At 44.7% G+C, this 25,280-nt stretch overlaps 1 protein-coding gene across 2 annotated transcripts; it reads left to right on the top strand.

Moving 5' to 3' along the window:
* Positions 1–461: 461 nt before the first annotated feature.
* PRPF6 (pre-mRNA processing factor 6) lies at positions 462–25,083 on the top strand. 2 transcript variants are annotated; one of them, XM_059480782.1, is made up of 21 exons: positions 462–636; positions 1,609–1,777; positions 2,881–2,999; positions 3,495–3,573; positions 4,218–4,394; positions 5,205–5,360; positions 5,983–6,077; positions 6,777–6,933; positions 7,143–7,305; positions 10,129–10,247; positions 10,890–11,108; positions 12,399–12,521; positions 13,367–13,488; positions 14,597–14,735; positions 15,847–15,966; positions 17,232–17,408; positions 18,189–18,322; positions 18,798–18,889; positions 20,875–20,989; positions 22,958–23,084; positions 23,827–25,083. In XM_059480782.1, exons 1-21 carry the CDS (start codon positions 566–568, stop codon positions 23,977–23,979), a joined length of 2,826 nt encoding a protein of 941 aa, XP_059336765.1. In that variant the 5' UTR covers positions 462–565; the 3' UTR covers positions 23,980–25,083. The 2 variants fall into 2 exon arrangements, with proteins under 2 accessions (XP_059336765.1, XP_059336766.1); XM_059480783.1 differs by lacking the exon at positions 462–636 and adding an exon at positions 745–932.
* The last annotated feature ends 197 nt before the right edge of the window (positions 25,084–25,280 follow it).

Here is a 25,280-nt window from a genome sequence, read left to right as displayed (position 1 = left end):
ATCCTCATTCTCATCCCCATGACCTTCATCACCAACATCCTCATTCCTGCTTTTCCCATCCTCATCCCCGCGACCTTCATCCCCACCATCCTCATTCCCATTTTCCCATCCCCATCACCACCATCCTCATTCCCACTTTTCCCATCCTCATCCCCGTGACCTTCATCCCCACCATCCTCATTCCCATTTTCCCATCCCCATCACCACCATCCTCATTCCCACTTTTCCCATCCTCATCCCCGTGACTTTCATCCCCACCATCCTCATTCCCATTTTCCCATCCCCACCACCACCATCCTCATTCCCGCTTTTCCCATCCCTATGACCTTCATCCCCACCATCCTCATCATCCCCGTTCTCCTCCCCTCGCCTCAGGTCCTCCGCCCCGCCAGGGGGCGCGCTCTCCCCGGGGGATCGGAAGCGCCGCTCTCCCCTCGCGGGCAGCCCCGCCTGCTCCCGCCGCCGCTTCCGCCGCCGCCGCCGCCGCTTTCCCGGCCGCCTCTCCCGGCTCTGCTCCGGTCCCTCTTCGGTCTCGCCTCGGTGTCGCTTCGCCGCCAGCGCCATCATGAACAAGAAGAAGAAGCCGTTCCTGGGCATGCCCGCGCCCCTGGGCTACGTGCCGGGGCTGGGCCGCGGGTGAGACGCTGCCAGGCCTGGCCTGGCCCCGCCACCCCGGTCCCTTCCCGGCCCGGTCGCTCCGCCGGGCCCCGGCGCTCTCCCGAGCCCTTTCGCTGCCCGGCTGGGTCCCACCTCCCTGCCCCACTCATCCCTGTCCCCTCGGGGTGGCCCCGAGGCTTTTCAATGTTGTCCCTTCCTGATCGTTCTCGTTCGCTCTCTGGCTGGGCGGGTTTGTGTTTAAAAGCGAGCCTGGCTCCGAGGATGAGTTCCCGGGTGCTTCAGACCGGGATTGTGTCCCTCCTGATCTTGTAAATGTGTGTGCATGGGACCGTGTGAAAAATGATCAAATTTGAGGGCATTTGTTGAGGGAACAGTGAAAGGGTTTGGTGGCAGCTGGGACCATTTTTTTAGGGTGTTTTTGCTGGGTGTGAATTGTGTTCGTTCCCCACTGGTTCCCTGGAGAGATCCCGCTGGCTGTGCCCCTCGAGGTGCTGCCAGGCGAGTGTGGGGGTTCAGAAGAGCTCCAGCTGCCCCATCCCTTTGCCCAGACCCCCAACTCGTGGTGTCCCACAGCCTGGAGGGTCAGCTGAGAGCCCCAGAGACAGAGTTTAGGAAGGAGTCCATGCACGGGATAGGTGGCAGAGTCATGAGCTGGGTGGTTGCATTGTGTTTGTGGGAAAAGTTCTCCCACAAAGTAAAAGGGTGCCCAGAGAATCTGTGGCTGCCCCATCCCTGGTAATGTCTGAGGCCAGGTTGGATGGGGCTTGGAGCAACCGGGGATGGTGGTAGGAGGTTGCAGTGGGGTGAGCCCAGAGGTCCCTCCCAACCCAAACCGTTCCATCATTCCAAGGCTATTTCACCCCCTGGCTTTACAAATGCTGGTCATGGAGAGTACCTGATGCCAAATGATATTTCCCCTGCCTGTCCTGAGCAGTGACAGTGGCAGGCTGGGGTGCAGTGAGCTGAGCAGCCCCTGGTTTGTCCCTGCAGGGCCACGGGCTTCACCACGCGCTCCGACATCGGCCCTGCCCGCGATGCCAACGACCCCGTGGACGACCGGCACGCGCCGCCCGGCAAGAGAACCGTGGGCGACCAGATGAAGAAGAACCAGACTGCAGATGATGATGATGAGGATTTGAACGACACCAACTACGATGAGGTGAGGGGGTTTTCATCATCCCGCGGATGTTTTTTCTCAGTTGGAACAAGAGTCCCTTCCTGCTACAAACTCACAGAATGACCAGGTTGGAAGAGACCTTCAAGGTCATCGAGTCCAACCCAGCCCCAACCCCTCAACTAAACCATGGCACTGAGTGCCGCATCCAGGCTTTGTTAAACACATCCAGGGATGGTGACTCCACCACCTCCCTGGGCAGACTATTCCATAATTTTATCACCCTTCCTATAAAAAACTTCCTAATATCCAACCTATATTTCCCTTGATGCAGCTTGAGACTGTGTCCTCTGGTTCTGTCAGTAAGAGCCCCACTCTTAGCTGGGGCTTCAAACTCAGAATTTCCTGTATTTTGCAGGAAAATAAAAATTTTCCTTTTTTATTTATTGGTTGAGATTTCAGTATGCACAATGGCATGGTGCTTACAGATTTCTGTTGTGGCCTTGCTTTGTGATTGTGGTTTAATTACTGATACAGAGCCCTGAGAATCTTGGGAAAATATCTATAAATAAAAATCAGTTTAAGCATTTTAGGGGTTATGTATTTATTTTTCTGTATTTTTTTTAATCAAATGAAAGCTTGTGTGCTTTGACAAGATTGGACTTGATGATCTTGGAGGTCTTTTCCAAACTAAATGACTCTGTGATTCTGTGCCACATATTGTCTTTAAGTGGCTTGTGTAGTCTCTTGTGTTTAAGTCCCACTTTGGTTGGTTGAATGTTGTGATATTCTTTCTGCTTGCTTTCACTGGTGTAAGAAGAGAAAGTGGTTAATGGAAGAGAATGGCTTTTCTGTTCTGGGATCTCATTCATTGCTGAATAGAAGTGGTTCAGAGAGAGAAGCAATTTTGAAAGAAGCAATTTTGTAGCAATTTTGCTTCAAATGGTTTGGGAGACTAACCACCACCATGGGGTGGTAGAAGAAGGATGTTTTTATTTAGGGATGTGTTGGTCTGCTGCATTGTTGTCAGAAGCAGCCTGTTAATACATTTTCAAGCAATTGTTGGCTGCTGCAGGAATATAACAAGAACTTTAAAAAAAAATTACTTTTTTTCCTATTTTTTTTTTCCTCTCTCTCCAATTTCCCAGTTCAATGGCTACGCTGGGAGCCTGTTCTCAAGTGGCCCCTATGAAAAAGATGATGAAGAAGCAGATGCTATTTATGCAGCTTTGGATAAGAGGATGGATGAACGCAGGAAGGAGAGGAGGTAGGATAAGCTGCAGCACTGGCAGGGGGTGTTTTCTGGGTAATTGAGGATGACAGGTATTTTGCACCACTTGCTTTGATAGTGGATGTGGTTAAATTACTTCACTGTAGTTAATTAAGAGTTGCTGTAGTTCATTAAGATGGTGTGGGGAGATGCTGAGCAACTGATATTGATGCATCACAGACTGCACAGTAGACTGGAAGTTGTTAGGGAAGTCACCTCCTGCTTGTAAACAGTATGTGTTACTTGTTAAAGTCACTTCTCATTAAGAGGAGGTCAGAGACTGAAGTTCACTTGGAGACGTCTGTTTTTACACTATAATACTCTCTTATTTGATAAAGGATCTCTTGTTATAATGTTGATAATCTAAGCTTGGAAAAATGCCCTTTTTTCTGCCCTAACTCTTATCAAACACATTTTTACTGGTATGTTGGCACTTTAATCAAAGACTTTCCAGTGTTACTTTGAGCATAACTCAGTATTCCTTTTCCTTAGGGAGCAACGAGAAAAAGAGGAAATAGAAAAATACCGTATGGAACGACCCAAAATCCAGCAGCAGTTCTCAGACTTGAAAGTAAGGAAAAAAATGTCTGAAATGTGACTTTTTATGAGATACAAGAGGTGGCTGTGTATTCTTTTGTGTGTGTTTGTTTCTTTGCTCTGATTTTGTGTATTGGCAAAGGAGTACTTCGATATTCTCCAGATCAGAATTACTTTCTGTTGGAAGAATAAACACTGTTCATGTGGGTACACAAGGCAGTGAAATTTCTGCAAATTTTGATATTGGTAATTTTTGTTTTGTGCTTTGTGGAAGGTGCTACACTTCTGTCTTTGAGGGAAACTGATAACTTGTTAGCATTGCAGGAGTAGCTGAGCAGAATCTCCTGACTCTAAATCTTCTTTTAAGTAAAATGTGTTATTTAAACTGTTGTCTAATGATTAATAGTAAACCACTCAATGCTCCAGGCACTAGGATTAATCTGAATGTTTGCAGCACTGAATCTCATAACAAAATTGATTTGGAATCTCAGTCTGGACTAAAACCAAATTCCAATTAAATGAATCTAATTCTTTTGTACATTGGATTAGGAAAAAAGTCTGACCCTTAAATGTTTAATTGATCTTGAATTATTTCAAGAAAATAAATCTATTAAGGAGTTAGAGCACTTCAAAAGCCATTTCTGCAGCAAATACTGATGACAACTCCTGTCTGAACAGAGGAAGTTAGCAGAGGTGACTGAGGAGGAGTGGCTGAGTATTCCTGAGGTGGGGGATGCCAGGAACAAGCGGCAGAGGAATCCTCGCTATGAGAAGCTGACTCCTGTCCCTGACAGCTTCTTTGCAAAGCATTTGCAGTCAGGGGAGAACCACACTTCAGTGGATCCACGCCAAACAGTGAGTACACAGCAAACTGGGCAAGCTGTGGCCAGACTGGGTTAGAGACGAGTGTTGAACTGGGATTTGACCAAAAAACTTGGTGTGGTTTGTGAGTCTGCCAAAGGAATTCTGGATGTTAAACTTGTGTGGTTGCTGGAGACTTTCAGTGCACAGCCATTACCAGAAAAAACGTGGGGATAAGCAGGGGAAACCTGCTTCCTGTTTTAAAGATGGAAGAAAGTGTTTCTTTTCCTATTTGCTGAATGCAGGGTGGTGGTAGTTTTGGTGAGCAAAACCATTTCTGTTACAATAATGTCTTGCAAAAAGGGAACAGAAAATAAAGTTTCCTTTCACTTAATAGTTTGCCTGATTCTGGGGCAATTGTGTTAAAAATAGTTTGCCTTTCAGTCAACTAAAAATGAGGTAATTTAGCTTGCTGCTCTGTGGCCAGAGTCTTCTGTGGTCATAGAATTACAGGAGCAGCTGACTGGCCTTAGACTGGCTCCAGGTGTCCATGGGACTTCTTTACAGATATTCTTATTTAAATGTGCCAAGTTCAGATGCCTGTGCTTGAATTTTTCACCTTCTCGTTGCTTATTTCATTGACTTGACTAAACTTTAGTAATTACCTATAGATTTATACATCCTGTGTGAGAAATGCTTTGGGATCCAGGGAAGCCATATCAGAAGTACTTGTTGGGGTTGGGCATCTGTGTCCTGCAGCTTCTGGGGAAGTGCAAATCAGCCAATAGTCTGAATTATTTTTGAAATCTCAGAAGAGGTTTTAGGAATGACTTTCTCACTTTTTTCCCTTTTTTTTTTTTTTAGCAATTTGGTGGACTGAATACTCCATATCCAGGGGGTTTGAATACTCCATACCCAGGAGGAATGACACCAGGCTTGATGACACCTGGGACTGGTGAATTGGATATGAGGAAGATTGGCCAAGCCAGGAACACCTTGATGGATATGAGGCTAAGCCAGGTAGGGATGTGGGAAGGCAGGATCTGTCACTGGTTTTCGAAAAGTGTTAAATTCTCTTGGGTGTTAGAAGATCCAAGAACAGCTGAGCTATGAAATAATTTTGTTGTCCCTCTCCCCAAATTTTATGCCCTCAAAAAGAATAGAATTTCCTGAGAAATACTGGTTTGTCCCTGGAATTCTTGGTCATTATGGGAGAACAGACTGCCTGGTTATAGCAGAGGTGCCCTTGAGGCAAACAACACAGGATGCTACCAGTGGAAGCATCTCTTCTGTCCTATGTAGGGATGCAGGACAAACTGCTGAAAAATACTGATTTGTGCCTTCTTCATCATTGATTTTCTCATCTAAATCTGGTTATTCTAAAAAGAATGCCTTTAGCTGACAGGGCTGCAAGACAACCTTTGGGTGACTGCTTATCACCAGCCTGCTTCTTGTCTGGATTTTAATGTTAAAATTGTATATTTTAGAAATAGAAAAAAGCTGATAAGCAAGGCTTTGTGTTTTCCTCCTTTCTTGCTTTTGGGAACAGATGATTTTAGGATTTTTATGGAGCCACAGTGTGTTTTTAGGTGTTCAGGGGCTGTGAGTGGTCATTTCAGCAGCTGTGACTTGACTTTCCCAGGTGTCAGACTCTGTGAGTGGCCAGACTGTAGTGGATCCAAAAGGATATTTGACAGACTTGAATTCCATGATTCCCACACATGGAGGAGATATCAAGTAAGTTTAAGAAGGATTAACAGATTTATCCTCTTAGCAATGGCACTGAGCCTACATGTAAATGGAAATCTGTCTGAGTGGCTGCTTTCAGCTGGCATTTAGTTTGTAAGAAATACCAGGTGAGTTTTTGAGGATGAATTCTTTTATCATGAGATCTGGTCTAGTCTTTCAGCTGAGGTATTAGCATCTGACCTGGATGCATCAATTGTGGAGATTGTTTCCATTCCATCCCTATTTCCATGCCAGAATGATGGCAGTGTGTGGCTGCCTGCCAGCCAGGAAATAACCTGGTTAATTGTACTTTTGTGCTGCTAATTTAGGCTTGATTGACGACCTCTGAGAACCTCTTTAGCCTGGAGCATGACATGTGTTTCATAAAGACTTGCTCTTGAAATCAGAGCAGCATGTGCAAATATTGATGCTAATTCTTGATTTACATCAGTGCTTGGGCTTATCAGCTTCTGGCTGCAAGTGCCCAGCTGTAATTCCCAAAAATCTTGCTTAAATATTTAACTGGCTTTCACTGTGATCTGGCTGTGTTGGTGTGTATATGTGAGCTTGTTTTGGTAGAAAGTTTTGTGTCTTCAATATGGAAAATTTGAGGTCACAGTTACTGTGGGTCTGAGCACATCCTGGTTCAGGAGAATTGTTTCCCAATGTGCTGAAAATTTTCCTTCCTGTTTTTCCCTCCTCCTTCAGTGATATTAAAAAAGCCCGTTTGCTGCTGAAATCCGTCCGAGAGACCAATCCTCATCATCCCCCAGCCTGGATAGCATCAGCCCGCCTGGAGGAGGTCACTGGCAAACTCCAGGTGGCTCGAAACCTCATCATGAAAGGAACAGAGATGTGCCCTAAGGTCAGAACTGCTTTGCTTTGCTGATTACCTTGTGGGATAGTAGGAAAAAGTTGTGGTTCATAAGCAGCATGATCTCTGTTAAGCTTGATTGAGGCTCTGCCCAATACACCTTCACTGTTTACTGTATTACAAAACACCTGCTTAGGCAGGAGCTGTGATTTTACATTCTTGTTGTGATGTAAAGGAAGCTGGGTTGTTTTTCCTGACAGAGTGAAGATGTTTGGTTGGAAGCTGCCCGGCTGCAGCCTGGAGATACAGCCAAGGCAGTGGTGGCCCAGGCTGTGCGGCACCTGCCGCAGTCGGTGCGGATCTACATCAGAGCAGCAGAGCTGGAGACTGACATCCGGGCCAAGAAACGTGTCCTTAGGAAAGGTGAGAGCTCCTGGGGGCTCAGGGAATGAAGGCATAGCACTCATTGTGTTCTGAGTTGTTCAAGATGTGGCCATAAGTTCAGCTGCTTTTTTTGCTTCCTTGTTGAAATTACAATTTGTGTACTAGTGGTGGAACTTGCTGCTCTTAAACCAAAGAACAAAAGTGTTGAAGTGTTTGTAAAACATCCTTCAGCAGAAAGCTGCTGAAGGTACTGAACAATTTCAAAATGGTATTTCAGTTACCTAAGCTGGTTCCAGCTTGATCACAATTAGATAAGTAGATGGAAGCAATTAAAAAATTATGTTCTGAGGATAAAAAGATGCTCTAGATGTCACCTTGTGATACTTTTTGGAAAAGATACTGGAATTGATTGTTCCTACTTGCTTGTAGCCCTTTAGATGCCACAGTGGCTACTGCTGGAGGAGCTTTAGAGGTCTTGGGGTTCTCATATCATTCAGCTTGTGGAGCTGCAGGATTTGCTATAGTGTAGCAAGTTTTGTGCTTGACAAAAGGACAAAAAGCCTTTCTTTGTGGTGCTTACCTGAAACATTACATTTCCTTGGATTGATTGCACTTGGAGGTTTTCCTCTTTCACGGAATAACTGTCTGTTCCAAACAATGATCTCTTCAACAGCAGTTTGTTGTATTGTCCTGAGCCCAGGTTTTCCTCAGAAGTTCAAAATATGAATTCTTTGATTAGTTTAAGTAGCTGGGCCTGTATCAGTAGAGATTAGTTCCTTCATGACTACTGAATTGTATTAGTTACATCTCATGCCTTTAATCTAGACAAGGAAAAGGGTCTGGATTTAATACATTTACTGAATCATTGTGAAGCAGTCTGCAGTATTGAGTGGTTTAGGTTCAAAGGAATTCGTTGCCTCCCACCTCTTACCTCTTGCATGTAAAATTGCAGATCTCTAGTGCGATGACCTCTTACTACATCTGGATGAAAGGCATCTCAAAGTTGTTGGATTTGAAGTTCTAAAGAGTTGAGATATTAACTATTCATTAGCTTTTTTAATTTCCATTGGCTCTGCAGTGCAGCATGGTGTGAAGTGCTGCTCCTGTGACACTGTGTGTCCTTCTCAGGAACAGTCACAGATGTTGAACAGAAAAACACTTCTAAAGAAGCAGAAATAGATCTGTGAGCCCAGCTCAGGTAGGAGAGGGTCTTGTGTGAGAGCAGTGACTTACCCACTAATATTGAGCTTTGCTTGAAACACTGTATTTATGAAGATAAAAACATTCAGTTTTTGGAACCACCTACCTAATCTCATGGTTAGGTAACACTAACAAAGCTGTTAGTGGAATGGAACTGGATTTATCATGCTCTTCCCAGTTTCTGCCTGTTAACAGCTTCACAGTGCTCCTCTGCTGCCTAGGGAGCATCAGTAATAAGGAGCTTGGAGCCTTAAGTGGCAGCATAACCCATTATTTCTCCAAAATAAAGAAGCCTGAGTGCCAGGTAATGTCACTGAAGTGTGACCTTCCTTAATGCATTTCTCCTCTCTGTGTGTATTCCTACCATCCAGCAGAACCTCTGGAGTTTTTAAAGCCTCAGTCTGACTGGAGACTCAGCAAGCTGAGTGGCTGAAATACAGCTTGAGGTCTAAAAATAAAATTCTGTGTTTATGAAAACATTTTCTGTCCTGCAGAGTGATGCTTTCAGATCTTAGAGGCTGACATTACTCACCTAAATTCTTCAGGAAAATCTCCTGCAGCTGTAGACTTGGAGACAAAAGGTTAATGCTTGTTGTAAATCTCTGTGTGAGTTGAGGCTCAGCCCTGTATCTCTGCAGCAATGCCTCAAAGAACAGCATTGCCTGGAAGGCCAGCTAGTTCCAAAGTGGTTTTAGATGCCTTTTCCCACTCATTTTTGTGTCCCTGTGATTGTGCTTGCTTTATTGAAGAGGGATGTGCTCAGTCCTCTGTAACTATGGCACATTTGTGTACAGTCACCATGGAAGCAGTGGAAGTAATGCTGCAATGCAGCTGATTTCAGCAGTCTGGGGTGCAAATTGGAGTGACAAAAGGCTAAAAAACCTCTTTGGTTTCTCAATCTCTCTTAATGAGATGGGCTGAGGAAAGTTGTTGTTTAGCATTTAATGCTTCAGACAGCACATGTAGGACAGGCTGCAGAGAATGCAGCTAACTCTGGGACAAGATTAAGGAAGCCTTGAAGAATCCTAATTAGGTGGAGTCCATATTGGATTGCTGGAAGCACTCTTGGTGCTCATGGCTTAGTGTCAGCGAGACCTTTAAGTTTTTATGCATCCCTATTTTATATTTGCATGGCAGGACAACAGCTTTTTGGAAAGTGAAGCTGGGGTCCATTGAGCTGTCAGGAGAGGCTTACAGGAAAACTGAATTGTGAAGGGACAGTTTCAACATATAAGGAACTGTATTTTTCAACATGTAAGGCTGTATTATTAGTTATTGTTGAAGATGCTCCTTTTCTATAAAGGCAGACCTGGTGGGATTTAAGCTGCCCAGTGTTGAAGATCTTTATCTGCTCATTTGCTGAGACTGAAGGCTTTGTTCAGCCAGGTGTTTTACTGAGGAGGATGCAATTACAGGATGTACAACAAAAAAGCCCTTGGCTCTCCAAAAGCTGTTTCCAATTAAAATGATTAAGTGTTTTATTTTCTGATTTTAAATTCTCATTGTTGAAGCAAGAGCCCAAATAGGTAAATTCACTACTTTGCCTCCTTCAGGACATTTCCTTGTAATAGCACAAATTCTTTATTATCTCATGTTTGGAAAATACAGATCTCATAGGTAAACTATTTTATCATTATTGACATAATTGTTTTGCCTCTCTAGCCCTTGAGCATGTTCCAAACTCGGTGCGTTTGTGGAAAGCAGCCGTGGAGCTGGAGGAACCTGAGGATGCCAGGATCATGCTGAGCAGGGCTGTGGAGTGCTGTCCAACCAGTGTTGAAGTGAGTTTAAAAAAAAAAAGTGTAATAAAAAAACCCCTACACCCCACTTCAGGCTGGCAGTAGAGCTTTGCAGGCAAAAGGCAGGGTGAGCAGTGTTTCTCCACACAAGGTTTTCTCCCACAGTGAGAAGGATATGATGAGTAGTGGAATGTGGTTTTTTTTCCTTTGGAGTTAATTGTCTGGTGGTCATTACATGCCTCATTTTGCTGTGTAATTGTTAGGTTAGTCATGGCAGTGCACAGCTGTGTCTGCTGCAGGCACTGAGCTATGTTTGTGTCCATATGTGGTGCCTTGACAGTTGGAGAAACGAGTGAACGTTTAACCTGGTGAATCGAAAAGTTACTCATTTCTGAAACACCAAACCAGAGTGTTCACTTCAGCTGTTTTAGAAGTGATGTGAACAGAAAATAGGAGTATAAGAGCCCAGCAGATGGGGATGATAGCCAGAGATGATCAGGGCAGTAGCAGCCTGTTTCTCCTCTCCTCCATTGGTATTCCACAGCCTCCTTGCAGTGCTTGAGGACTGTTGCCAACCAGTAGCAAGCAGTGTGAAGCTGCTTATCTCTGTGGGCTGACACTGCCATACAGCAGCCTTGTCATCTCCTTGTTCTCATCTCCAACCCATCTTTTGTTGCTCTGCAGCTGTGGCTGGCGCTGGCAAGACTGGAGACATATGAGAACGCTCGTAAAGTCCTGAACAAAGCGCGCGAGAACATCCCCACGGACCGGCACATCTGGATCACTGCTGCCAAACTGGAGGAAGCCAATGGAAACACCCAGATGGTGGAGAAAATCATTGACAGAGCCATCACATCTCTCAGGGCTAACGGGGTGGAAATCAACAGGGAGCAGTGGATACAGGTATGTGCTCGGTCTTGAAGGTCCAGGGAGACTCTACAGGTTCTGGTCTGAAGGCTACTACAGTGTCATTTTGCACCTGCCTTGTCAGTGGAGGTCCCTGTGAAGAGACAAGAGATGAGACTAAAAAGCTGAGTAGGGTCAAGGCCATAAGTGATACCCTGGGGTAACATCACATGTGTTTTGCTGAGAAATGTCTGGTTTGCTTCTGTTATGGAAGATAAGTAGCTTCAAGTTGAAGCAGCTGCTGCCTTAAGTAGGATGGAGGCTTAAAGCCTTCAGTGAAGGATTTATGTATTTTTTTTGCATATGTCTCTTTTGGCTTGACAGGTATTTGTTTGCCCCACAAGTCTTTGTCAAATGGCATTATGAGAAATCAATACAAATACTGCATTTGCAGCATGTAGGAAATATTCTTTTAGTCCTGTACTGAAGCTCTTTCCTCCTGAATATGTTCTGTGCTTTGTTTGATCATAAGTCTTTAAAGCAGTTTCCTACTGAAATAATTTACAGTGGGTCAAGGCAGCAAAATCTTTTACTGCTTAAAAGCATTGATAATGAATGAAGTATTTAATATTAAATGGATATCCTTGTTAACATCTAAAAGAATTCTGACTTTCTTTACAGCAGTAAACCAATTAAAGGTTAATTTCAACTTCTCTTTAAAAAAATCCACGAGCACAGCCTCTGCATCATTGTGTTCTCAAGTTCCTTCTCAGGACTAGAACTGCTCCATTTCTGTTAACTGATCAGAGGGATTTTCAACAAGTTTAAGCAAGACATGCTTGGCTTTCTGAAAGCTTTGGGTGTCAGGAAACTCCACTTTTCCATACATGGTCTGGTGAGAGAGTCTTTGCACCTTTGACTTTACACTGCTTGATGGGATACTCTTAAATTTAGTTATTGTCAAGCCCTTATTGAGACTTAATCATCTCAAAGCTGAAAGAAGGTCAGTAGTTTTGATGTTACAGTTCTTCCTTGTGATTTTTTTTTTTTTTTTATTGCCCAGGTCCCAGGGTTGTGGAGCTGTAGGAAAAGACTTCTGGGTCTGGAAAGATCACACATTGTCACCTTTTCAGTGGATGGAATTGATGTGATCTGTTTCTTAAGCAGCTTGAATGATTCTGGTGGCTGCAGGCTCCTGCTCAGTGTCAGGGTGTTGGAGCAATGAGATGTTTGTGCTGTGGCAGTGACCACAATGTCTCTGTGTTTGTGCATGAGGAGCTGCCATTGCAGACTTTAACCTCTTGTGCTGAGCTCCCAGAGTGAGCAGAGCTTTCCTGTTGTTCCTAGGATGCCGAGGAATGTGATAAAGCTGGAAGTGTGGCCACGTGCCAGGCGATCATGAGAGCTGTGATCGGGATTGGGATCGAGGAAGAGGATCGGAAGCACACCTGGATGGAGGATGCAGACAGTGTATGTCCAGCTGGATGCTGCTTTTTGGTGGTTTTGTTTTATTGTGGGATTGTGTTTTTTCATTTGAGGAAATTGCACTGGTGCCTGGGAAATGGCTTTGTCAGTGAAAGTGGATGTGATTCCCACACCACCTGCCTGCCTTTGGCTACCCTCTGCCTCAGGGGGTTATTATAGAGCTTTATTCAGATTTGAGTTTTTACTAAACAAAAAGTTGATATTGATATAGTTTGTGTGCTAACTTGGTGTGGATTTTTTTGTTTTTGGTGAGTGTGAGACATCAACAGAGATTGAGTTATGAGTAAAGGAGCTGGGAGTTGAGTTTCAAGGCATAACCATTGTAGCTCAGGAGTTAATGTAAGACTGGACAATGGAGTGGGTAAAAGTTTTACCAGGCTTTCTTTGCTTTAGGGGAATAGTTTGAACATGTGCTAAGAACTAAATCATGTTTCAGCATGAGAAATGTCCAACTTCACTGGCCTTAAATTGGGCTCAGAGCAGTGGGGGGCACATGCTGTGGTGCTTAGGGTTTTGCCTGTGAAATAATGAAATGAAGTGCTAACATGAGATCCTTTCCAATGCCTTGCTGATGTTTCAAGCTGGCCTGTGAGTGTCAGTCCCATTGAAAGGCCAGGGATTCTTGTGCTCTGTAGAGGGATACTTGGAAATTCCTTCCCTGCTTCCTTTTAAAAAGCTGATTGTAAGTGTTCTGTTCTCTATTAATGCCTCAATTCATGGATTACACCGAGTTACTGAGTTCTGGGTTGAATTGTGCATGTGTAATTCCTGCTTGCTCTTGATTCCACTGCTCCCTTAAGCTGACTTAGTCCTGATCTGTCTTCCCTCAGTGTGTTGCTCATAATGCCCTGGAGTGTGCCCGAGCCATTTATGCCTATGCCTTGCAAGTCTTCCCGAGCAAGAAGAGTGTGTGGCTGAGAGCAGCCTACTTTGAAAAGAACCATGGAACCAGGTATGAGTGCTGCACAATCCCTGTGACAGGGGGACAGGCTGGGGATGAAGGAAAGCTACAATATGGTCCCTGGTGTGGTGCAAGTGCAGAGTTAGTGCAGCTGGATGAAACTCACTGCTGTGTTTTGCAGGTCTGACCTTCTTTGTTATTGTTGTGCTCAGAACATCCTTAAGTTTTATGAAGTCATAAAATGGTTCTTGGCAATAGGGGTTATGTGGTAAAAATAGCTATGAAGAGACAAGGTAGGAACAATTGGCTTTGAGAAGGCACCTCTGGAAAAATATAGGGCTGCAAATCACCTAAAATGTGTTTTATTTAGTTTTCATAGATAAACTACTTCATAGCTGAATGTGTCCAAGCATCTCTGGTATGTTCTGATTAAACAGTGTAAATGTGTATCACATTCTGAATTAAGATTGGTGTTATACTGTTAGACCTCAGGCTCTTTTAAAAGTTTATTCACAAAGCTTTACATGTCAGAAACTTTCTGCCCACAGCTTAGACTAAAGCAAACAATCTCTGCAGTAGGCCACTTATACACGTGGAATCATCCTTATTAAGGCCAACAAGGCTATCTTGTGGAAGTGACTGCAGATGCTGAGTTCTTCCTCATTCAAGCCTTTTTTTTTGTTGTTGGGAACAAATATACCTTCTCTTTTGATGTTGTTTTCCCATGTTTCTCAGCGGTGGCTGGCTTTTAAGCCCCATGTTCTACCTGAAAAGTATATTTACCAGAGGAGAAAAAAATAAATTGCATAAGATCAAGCCAACCTCATCTAACAATTCTGAAAACCTTCCTGTCTCAGCTTCTAGAAAGGTTTGTTAAGCAGAATGACTCTTTCCAAGAGAAAGGAGCTGTTTGTGTGAGGGATCTTTCCACAGAGGCTATCAAAGGTGTCTGAACAATGAGCCGGTTGTGGAATGCTGATTTCAGAACCCTTGTGAAAAAAGACCCCACCCTTTCCTTGTTATGAAACAACTTATCAAGGTTTACAACATTGGACTTTGCAACAATATTTATAACACTGAGTGATAGTGGAAATGGTGTGAGAGAGCTGGCCCTTGGCAGTACCTGGAGGGATTGTAACTTGCTGTTTCTTGTCCTCAGAGAATCCTTGGAGGCTCTTTTGCAGAGAGCTGTTGCTCACTGTCCCAAAGCAGAGGTGCTGTGGCTCATGGGAGCCAAATCCAAGTGGCTGGCAGGAGATGTGCCAGCAGCCAGAAGCATCTTGGCCCTGGCTTTCCAGGTGGGTCTGTTACACTTGTCAGAGGGTGTTAAATGTGACAGGTAAAGAATACAGAGCAGGCTTTTTCTGTCAACACCAGATTCCTGCTGCCTTTCAGAGTGATGGAGACTTCCGCTGTTCTTTGGTTGCTTTGTGTGACAAAATGTTCTGTAAAATAGCAGCAAGCTGGAAGCAAGGCTGTGGTCCTGCTCTTTTAGTAGTTCTGCACCAGGTCCTGAGCTGGAAGAGGTTGTCCAGAGAGGTTGTGGCTGTCCCATCCCTAGAGGTGTTGAAAGCCAGGTTGGATGGGGCTCTGAGCAACCTGGTCTGGTGCATGGCATCCCTACCCATGGGATTGGGATGAAATGATCTATAATGTCCCTTCCAACACAGCCTGTGATTCTATGAGTTTGCAAACCATCAGTCTGACTAGCATGACTCCCACCAATCCCAGTCATGGATCAAAATCCTGTTTTGGGTCACCTCAAGGGAAGGATTGTGGTCTGCCCTAATGAGGTCACTGCATTACTTATGTCTTGGATCAGTCCCACTAATGAAGGGAATTGCCTGCTGGATGCTGTAGCAAAGATAGGCAGAGTGCTTCTAACACTGGGAATTAGGCTTAAAAGCTAAGTAAGAAAAAAAAAAAAAGACAGGTCCTGAAATGGAAGGTAAAAGATACTTCCTTAATCTGTTCTCAGTGCTCTTTGTTACTAGGCTGAAAAGTTCTTGACTGAAATGACTTTTATTGGAAGAGTTTTCACAGACCTCAGTGGGGAATTAAAGCTGCAGCTTTTTTGCTTGAGGGTAATAAAATGAGGGTCTCATTGTGGCAGACCCTGTGATGTTTTCAGTATTTAAACTGGAAGTTCAGAAGATCAAGCATTACTGCTTTTCAACAATTGAGAAGCATCCAACTTCTAAACTGGCATATATCTGTGTTGCCCATCTGTTTTGGAGGATTTCTATAAACTTCAAAGGTCAAAGAAGACTGGGAGGAGCTTGCACTGAAAAAAAAATCCTACTGTGGATTGACAAAGCTCTGATTTCAATTTTAATCTGGATCAAACAGAGGATTAAATCTGCTGTTGATTCACTGTGTGCATTTGTCTGTCACTTTGTGTTCTTGCAGGCCAACCCCAACAGCGAGGAGATCTGGCTGGCTGCCGTGAAGCTCGAGTCGGAGAACAATGAGTATGAAAGAGCGAGGAGGCTGCTGGCAAAGGCTCGCAGCAGTGCCCCCACAGCAAGGGTGAGGACATGGGGAGGGTGAGGAGAGGCTCAGGCCCCTTGGCCACGGGGGATTTGGGACGGAAGGAGGAGTTCCTTCAGTTCTGTGGCCGTGGGGATTGACCCTGTGGCTCCCTGCCATTGCCTTCCGGGGCATGGGGCCGCCGTGCGAGCGCTTGGAATTGCGACACGAAGTCGTGGCATGATGGGAAAAAAAGGCCAGGATCAAGTGAAGGGTTTCAATTGGTTTTTTACATAAATGGCAAAAGTCAGGAATTTCCCAGTTTACAGCTGTTTGTGTAATGTTTGTTTTGCATAAAAGCACGTCTTGGAAAAAAGAGAAAATGCTTTCACAGAAGACTCACTTATGCTTCTACTAAAGACAGCTCTGGGGTGGTTTGGTGCTTAAAGTCACACTCCTGTGTTTATCTCCAGTTACCTCTGGTATGATAAACTGTCCATTTTCAGCTCTTCATACAAAAGCATTTTAACTTGTCCAAGTAAATGAAAAGTTAGTTTGATCTCTGTCCCCTGTTCCTCCCCCTCAGTTGTTGTTACATCCTACATCTTTTTAACTGTTCTCTTCCTCCCTGAGTCAGGGAGCTTCTGCAGCTGGGGCTGAAGCTCAGCTCTCAGACTTGGTGCCTCTCTTGTGAGGTCACAGCTGGGGGAGTTTGGGAATGGGGAGGATGGGGATCAGAGAGCAGTGAGAGAGCCTTTGGTTTGTAGTGTATTTCTCATAGCTGTGACTATCCTACATAACCAGAAGGAAGGATTTGGGGGACAGAAAAGTTACATGTACCAGTTTCTAATGAGCAGGACAACAGAGCCTGAAGCCATAAGTAAAAAAAGGTTGTCTTGGTAGCTTGGATCTGAGGAGATCCGATTGAGCTGGTGAAGGAGGCTCAGGTTTGTTAATTGGTTGAGCTGTTAAAGCTGTGCTCTTTATGCAAATACTACTTTTCCAATGCAAGCCATTCTATGATTCTGGGATGATGCAAATGCCAGATCTATGTTATTAATTATGTAAATAGGTGAGATACAGGTGGACCACACTGTTCTAACTCCTTTAGTATTTGCATTTACCTTTCTTATTGTTACTTGTTCCTGCTATTATTTAACACTGATATTTTCACTTTTATTTTACTTCAAACTGTAGCTAATCAATAACACTCTAATATGATACATGAATACATGAAAGGATACATGCAAGTGGAACCTGCTGCTTTGGCAGATAAATGGTTTTCTAATGGCTGCTGGTGGTAAACAGCTCTGCTTTGTTCCCAGGTCTTCATGAAATCTGTGAAGTTGGAGTGGGTGCTTGGGAACATTGCTGCAGCCCAGGAGCTCTGTGAGGAAGCCCTGAAGCACTATGAGGACTTCCCCAAATTATGGATGATGAAAGGACAAATTGAGGAACAAAAAGAGCTGGTAGAGAAAGCACGGGAGGCTTATAATCAAGGGGTAAGATGGATGTTGCTGCAGGTTTGCTTTGTGCTGCTGGCATGGAGAGATGTCTGTCTTTGAATCAGAATGGATAGCCAATGATATGATTTCTGTCATTGGTTAAGACAGCAAAAGAAAAAAAAAGAAATAAGCAAGAATTTCTTTTACACATTACTCATATGCAGGATTGACTTTCTCGCTTGAGAGAGTTCTCTGTGTGCCTGACTCCTCACAGGCAGGAAAAAAGGCTTTGCACAGTAATTCTCTAAGACCTGTAAAGACTAAAACCAGAACTCTTAAAAGAAAATCTTCCTCAGCAGCTCTTAGATGCACACTGTGAAAGGAGGTGGCCTACAGAGCACTATCTCTTTTAAATGATAATTGGTGTCCTTGGGTATCAATGCTCAAAGTCCACAGCCATCAAAGTCATTTGGGCACAGGTTTCTGCCAGGGTCCATATCCTAATGACTCCCTGCACACTGTGCTGTGGTTTGGGGATGTGTGAGAGCCTCCATCTGTAGAAAGAGCACAAATTGTAGCTCTGTTAAGAGAGGTGTGCTCTTTTTCTTACTGCAGGGATAGCTCAGCCATACCTGATGTACCTGACTTATGGGAACAGGAGAAATTTCACTTTTGTGCTATAAGTTTAACTGGAGAAATTTGAGACACATAATCAGCTTGGTCTTTCTACTGCTAAACTCTCCAGGAGGATATAGGGAGGGAAGTTGTTTTCTATAGGAATTAGAAGATTTTTTTTCCAAATTTACCTATGAGCATTCTTTTTTTTTTTTTTAACAGTTGAAGAAGTGCCCCCATTCCATACCCCTGTGGCTTTTGCTGTCCAGGCTGGAGGAGAAAGTTGGGCAGCTGACTAGAGCAAGAGCCATCTTGGAAAAATCTCGCCTGAAGAATCCAAAGAATCCAGATCTCTGGTGAGTTGTGTGGAGTTGAACTGAATTTGAGCTACAAATTCAGTCTGCTCTTCAGGACAGCTATTTCACATCATCTCAGCCATTGGAGCCTGGGACTTAAGACCATGCCCATCCTGGAGTTTCTTCTGGACTAATAACTTCTCTGAATAGCAGAAAAGCTTTGGTGGTCCTGGCTAGCTACTGTAAGGATCTGGGAAACAGTTATTTCTTTACTGATAGTTGGAGTGCACAGAGCATGCAGCATGCACAGGGCTCTTTCCATGCTGTTACTGCTGGTTTCAGATTGTTTTTTATCTTGGCCATTATGGAATAAAAGTCACATTTATTTTTAGATGGAGAGGAATGGGAAGATGTCAGTCACCTACACATATTCAGCATATGGGCAGATGTTTTCAGTTTCCAGTGACCTTCACCAGTGTTTGTTTCAGCCTGGTGAATGTTGGCATAAATATCATCAGAGTCTCTTCCCTACCAGGTTGGAGTCTGTGCGCTTGGAGTACCGAGCTGGGCTGAAGAACATTGCAAACACCCTGATGGCCAAGGCACTGCAAGAGTGCCCCAATTCAGGTGAGCTGGGTCTCAGTTCTACCTTAAACACAATTGTTTTGCCCAGTTGATAGAAGCACATTTTTTTTCCCCAAGATATCCTTTCTGGCCAGGTCTCAGAATATGGTGTTTTGGAGAGGTGACAGCCATCCTTCTGCAGAGGAAATGTTGAGGGTCTTTGAGAACAATCCAAGTTGCTTTGTGCTCTCTCACACCTGAGGGATCATGGGTTAGTGTTGTTCAATTTTTCTGCAGTACCCAGTATATTATGGAATCCATGGTCCACAGTTTGTGCCCAGGCTTCCTGCAAAAGCATCTTGGATATGGGTGGGCTTTTCTCGGAAGCTGGTAGAAGTCTGCCAAAGTTTAAAATGAAAGAAGTATTTGTAGTTAGGAAGTTCAGTGAAAAAAGAGTGGTGCTTTCTCTGTCCCTCTGGAGTACAGCTGGCCTTAGGAGATTCCCAGTTGCTGGTTTGCCTGCACTGGTTGCAGCACTGTGAGTTTAATAACTTGTGCTGGCAGTGAATTTCCACCAGAGTCATGATTAGAGGATCATGAACCATAAATGTTCAGTCCTGGTTTTTGATTATTTTAGCTCATGTAAGAAAAGGCTAAGAGGTCATATGATGTAAGTCAGTTAGTTCTAACCAGCAGTGGAAACATTTGCCTCTTGGGATGGGAGGATGAAGTGCCTATCACATCCCTATTTTGGGGCAGAATTGCATGAAACCTTAATTATTTAAACATGTTGATGTCTTTGGGGAGAAGATGTCACATAACTACAAATTGTAGTAACTTCAGGGCAAGACTTGGCTTGCCTTCAGGCTAGGTTTTGAAGGGTGTTTAATTGGTGGCTGCTTAAGTCTCAGTAAAATAATTGGGAATTAAGAGACTTTTATGACACGATAAACTCATTGCAAGGTACTCTCCATGCAAGTGGGTCACCAAAGCAGCACCACCCAAAATCCTGCTTTGTTTTTGTGAATGACCTAATGAATGTTTGTCATCACAGGCTGTTTTACAGATCTGCCTGTTGCTATGGAAATGGGCAGCAGGATCTCAGTTTTTGTTTAAACAATTGCTTCCAACTTTATCTTAGACCTCAACAAACCATAATCAAAGCCTGCAGGACTTGGCTGGTTGGCCACCTGCAGTCATGTAAACCAGAGGTTTGGGTCCATTGATTGCAGAATTGATTCCTGATGGGTGGCAGGCTGCACAACGAATAAAATAGAAATATTATGGTGTTTGTGATCCTATATGTAAAGAGCAAGAAGAAGAAGAGAGTCTCTCTCCTGTCCGTCACTGCAGTTATCAAAGCTTGTGTGTGTTCCTGTGGTGCCATTTATGAGAAGCCAGAGTGCTTTGATGGAGTCCTGGCAGACACCAGCTCTCAGGCTTTGCTTTGAAGTGATCAGGTGTGCCTGGCTGACATGAGAAACTGCAGATTTCATGCTCCCCTGAGCATATTTCCTTCCTTGCTTTTGGCAGTGAGAGGAGCTAGGGATTAAACCCAGCTTTCCTGAATCTACTCTGTCCTTCATCAGTGTGTGTGGAGCCAGCATCAATAAGACTGTGGTGCTCTCCAGCACCCTTGAAACTGCTCCCAGACTGTACTTTGCACTTTTTGAGACTTCTGCCACTGCAGTTGCCTATTCAAACAGACAGATACCTTTCCCTTTGGAAACACTGATTTTCTCTCTCTGTCCCAGAGTTTGCAGTGTGTCATCTGAAAAGCCTGAGTTAGGCAGTGCTGGAGCTGCAGCATGTGGTACAGAAACTCCCAGAGCTGAAAGTCCAGTGTGGTTCACACAGTAGCTAAAAATTCAGAGTACTGAATGAAGTATCTGTGTGGGAAGAGTGGTCTGGGGTGAGGTCGGGGATGAATAACCACCAGGGTGGGGCCTGAACTGCTGCTTGTGATGCACAGCACCAGCCTGATGCCAGGGTGGGGAGGGTTAGCCTCAAAATAACACTAAACAATCTTCCTACTTGATTTGATTAAGGAATCCTGTGGTCAGAAGCAATTTTCCTTGAAGCGCGACCGCAACGAAAGACCAAGAGTGTGGATGCTCTCAAGAAGTGTGAACATGACCCACATGTCCTGCTGGCTGTGGCCAAGTGAGTTTCTGTGCTTGATGCAGTAAAAATATCCATGTCAGTGTGTGGCTGCTTCCAGGATGGAGCACTGCACTCCAGCACAGCTGTGTGTTTCTGGCTGCAGCAGCTCTATTAAGTCCCAAAGCAAGGAGCAGCTCTCCAGCTGTCTCCTAGTAACTGTGCAGATCTCTCCCTTGATTCCAAGTGGGGAATGTCAGCCTGCCCTCGAGCTGTTCTGGTGGGTCTGGGACTGGCATAGGCAGCAATACACTCACACAAAGCCCTTTGCCAGTTTTCTTTCTGTCCCTTGAAGAGGGTTTCACTGTCAGGTGAACTAGGCTTAAGTGGTTCAGGGTATGTTTTAAGTGTCTGTGAACATAGGGACTTTTTTTAAAGTTCTTTTTCAAGTTTTATGTGGCTGACTGTAGTTTTCATCTTTCCTCTCTGTCCTAGATTCTGTCAGGTGTCTTTTTAAATTCTGAGCTAGATATTCTTCTCCTGAATGTCCCCTATGTCAGTGTTCTTCAGCTGTGCCCTCTGCCAGAATGCAAACCACCAGCCATTCTGTAGTTTGCTTCTCTGAAATGGGAAGATAATCTGCTAGGAATTGTTTTCTTGTCCAGGTTGAATTGTAAGAATTTCAGTGATTAAAACCCACTGTTGGAATTGATGTGTGCCACATCCTGCTCTGATGTGTGAGCAGCCTTACAGCAGCTGTGATGGAAACAAACTTACTTTTCTCCCTCTGTGAATAGCAGAAGAGGTTAATGCAGGAGACATTTTGCTCGAAGTTGCCCAATTCTTTCACAACTCTACTTTATAAGCCAAAGAAAACTGTAGGATACACTCCAGTGACTGCAACACTGGGTTCTGCCAGATCCTGACAGCTGACTTGTTCAGCTTTAGCAGCAAGTGAGAAAAATGTTAACTTTTGCTTTATGGCAACTGCTCCCAGGCCCCTTCTGGTGCAACCTCAGGCTGTTTAACAGCTAATCCCAACATAAACAGCTTCCACCACCCATCAGGACTTGCCTCTGTAGGTACAGAGTGTCACACATCTGTGACAAACTTTTGTTAAATACGTTCCTGAAAATGGCCACTACTTGCAGGTGTTAAACCTCTGCTATCATTGTTCATGCTCTTGTAAATCACAGTTTATTTAACACAGAACAATCAAGAGTATTATAGGGCTTAAAAACAATCACATAAGCTGTATGATTTTATGACAGGCTAAGCTCTTTATGAGGGGTGGCTGATTTGATAAAGACCTTATAGCTCAAATGAACTCTTTAATGCAAAGGAGTGAAACCAAGAGACTCTTGACTCAGCTTGTTCTTTACTGGGGAGAAATTTCAGCATTGACCAGTGCCTGGATGAAATGGCAGCAGAGGGGCTGTGCCAGGCTGGGATTTGAGTGCAGAAGCTTCCATACTTGTTTTTCCTTGGAAAATGGGGCTGATAAGGCAGGTCTGCTCCACTCCACCCCAGCAGGCTTTGTAAATGTGAGCATGTGACCATACAGCAGTCAGTTACCAGCTTTTAGAAGTTATTTAATTATTAGATGCTAAAATTGACTTGAAATGTAAAGAAATTGAAGGATTGGGAATAGGTGTAGGCATGTAATCCTGTCTCTTCAACACCAAATCTAGAACAGCAAAATTGAAGCAATTAAACAGCAAAGGTTGAGCTCTGTAATGCTTCCCCTCTGAGCAGAGCCTGTCTGTGCCTGGGGCTGAGTTATCCTCTAAGTTGTCCTGCCTCAGTGTGGGGCAGTGAATAGGAAGTGCTGGGTGCTCTTTTCAGTCCTCTCACTCCCTTCCCTTTCCAGAGGCAGGATGGTCTTCAAGTTGCCTAAAAATCTGCTGTCTATTTCCTGGGAGAGCAGAGAACTGGAACACCTGCAGAGCCTTTTAGTTGGGAGCTCTTGTGGGTTGCCCTCTTCCCCTAAAGTGAGGCTGTTTGTCAGCTCCTCTCTGCTCTTCCCACCAGGCTGTTCTGGAGCGAGCGGAAAATAACCAAGGCCAGAGAGTGGTTCCACCGCACGGTGAAGATCGACTCTGACCTGGGGGATGCCTGGGCCTTCTTCTACAAATTTGAGCTCCAGCATGGCACAGAGGTGAGTGTGGGCCTGGGAACAGGGGAGGCAGCAGCAATCCCTGGCTGCCAGGGGTTGCCCAGTCCTGGGATTGCTGCAGTGCAGGGCTGAGCACGCTGCCACTGCTCCTGCCTGTGTGGTCGCAGGGGAGGCTGGGTGTCACGCCTGGTCATGAATGAGCATGAACAGGCCTGTGTGGTGGCTTTTCAAAGGTGCTGTCATTAGCTGAGCTGTGTTTCAGGCTGCTTTGCTGTCCACAGTTCTGCTGGTTCATGCAAAAATCTCTGAAATGAATCTTCCTCTTGTAAAACTCAAGCTTGCTCAGAGGGAATTGTGCTGGAATTGTGGTGCTGGGTTTGTGTAACTGGGGCTGTTTCTTCCCAAGTGTTGAGTACAGGTGTCATGTGAACACAGCCAGAGGAACAGCCAACTCTAATCTCTTACAGCAGTTTTTACTGCTGAAATGATGGGGGTGTTTATCTTCTGACTTCAGAGAGACCTTTCACTTGACACAGCATCCTGCAGGTGGTAATGCACAGGAAGTTTCTGTTGCAGTTTCTCTGCAATAGCCAAAACTTGCCTACCTGCAGCTCAGCCAGGCAGGAGACTTGCTGCTTCTGAATTTTGACTTGGACTTCCTTTGGAAATAACAGACCCCAAACCCCACCATCATCTTAGGAAGAGTTTTTGAATTGGGGAGAGTTCAGTTTTTGGCTGTGTTCTGGAACAAAGCAGGACAAACTGTCATTTCTCTTCCCTGTAGGAGCAACAAGAAGAGGTGAGGAAGCGCTGTGAGAATGCTGAACCTCGCCATGGAGAGCTCTGGTGTGATGTCTCCAAGGACATAGAGAACTGGCAGAAAAAGATTGGAGAGATTCTCGTGCTTGTGGCAGCCAAGCTGAAAAATACCTTCTAGAGTGTGCTGGCCTCAGCTGCCTCAGAGGTCCCTATAGGACTCAACCTGCTCGTGGTGCCCTTTCAGTGGCACAGATTTGGAAGGACAGGACATGGATGATGACAGGAAGGAGCTTTCTCCCAAAAGGAAAAGCTGCTTCCTTCTTTCCCCAGCATGGCCATCAGCTTCTGCAGCACATGGGAACATTGGAGCTGGTGTCACACAGGAGACAGGAGCAGTCCTGTGAGGCTCTGTTGGCATTTCCATGTTGATTCCTGATTCCCCCTGCAAACACAAGCTTTGATTAGCGCTTGTATGGGTTCTGACATGTGGCAGTCCCTCTGTTCTTGGCCCTGGCATGTGTTCCCTGTCCCCCTTTAGTGTTTGGCCCATCTGATGTTGGTTCCTTGTCTGGGTTGTTGCTGTTGGAATACACAGAGTGTCCTTGAAGGAGATGGGTGGAGTTTTGTGAGCAGCCCAGCAGCACAGGGAAAGCTCTGGGCTGGTTCCTCTTCTTTAGGTGCTTTAGTTTGGTCTCTGCTAACAAGCTGCTGCACAGCTTGGAGGTCTTCCTCCAACCTTAGCAGCTGGAGCATTTTGTCAAATTCAAAAGCATATTTTTAGAGAACTTTTCCTCAATTTTTAAATGTATATAGTAAAGCTTATTCTTTTAGGTATCTGAGTTCATTAAGCACAGTGGTGGTTTGAAGTAACAAGGCAAAACTCAGCAATCCCTGAAAGCCCTTTTGAAGGAAGAACATTTATTTAGAGTTGTTGGGAGACTGTGCTGTTACACAGCTGTGACTGCCTGTGGCTGGGAGGTTTGGGATGGCTCCCTGAAAGTGCAAATAGAAAAAAGCAAACTCAAGAGAGGGAAAGCTTTGTGTTTGGGACCCTTTGTACACTGTCTTCAATTTTCTACACTTGTGGTGTGTACTATTTTTACCCCAACCTCCTGACTTTCTTGTGATCATAGAATGAGAAGCTGTACTGTCTTACACCTGAGGCTATAGCAGCTGTATCCAGGTCTGTGGATGTGCATTATCCCATGTATTTAGTTGGAGGAGAAACTCCCTTATTATTTGTTGGAGAATATGTATAAAATACAGCTGCTTTTTTTGTTTCCTTCTGTTGTCTTCGAGTGTGGTCTTGTCCTTTGATTCTGACTGGGAAAAGGGGGTCTGATAGCAGAAACCTTTGGACTTATCAGGCTCCCAGCACTCTGGGAAGGTGCCTGCCAGTGCTGGCTGCACCAAGCTGGGCTACAGCCTCTTGCCAAAACGGGTGAGAAGCCAAAAACGGATCTTTTAATGCTGGAGCAG

Source organism: Ammospiza nelsoni, chromosome 12 (assembly GCF_027579445.1).
Source record: "Ammospiza nelsoni isolate bAmmNel1 chromosome 12, bAmmNel1.pri, whole genome shotgun sequence".
Taxonomy (NCBI): Eukaryota; Metazoa; Chordata; class Aves; order Passeriformes; family Passerellidae; genus Ammospiza; species Ammospiza nelsoni.
Note: the sequence above shows the minus strand (reverse complement) of the source record. Positions and strands in the feature narration are given on the sequence as shown.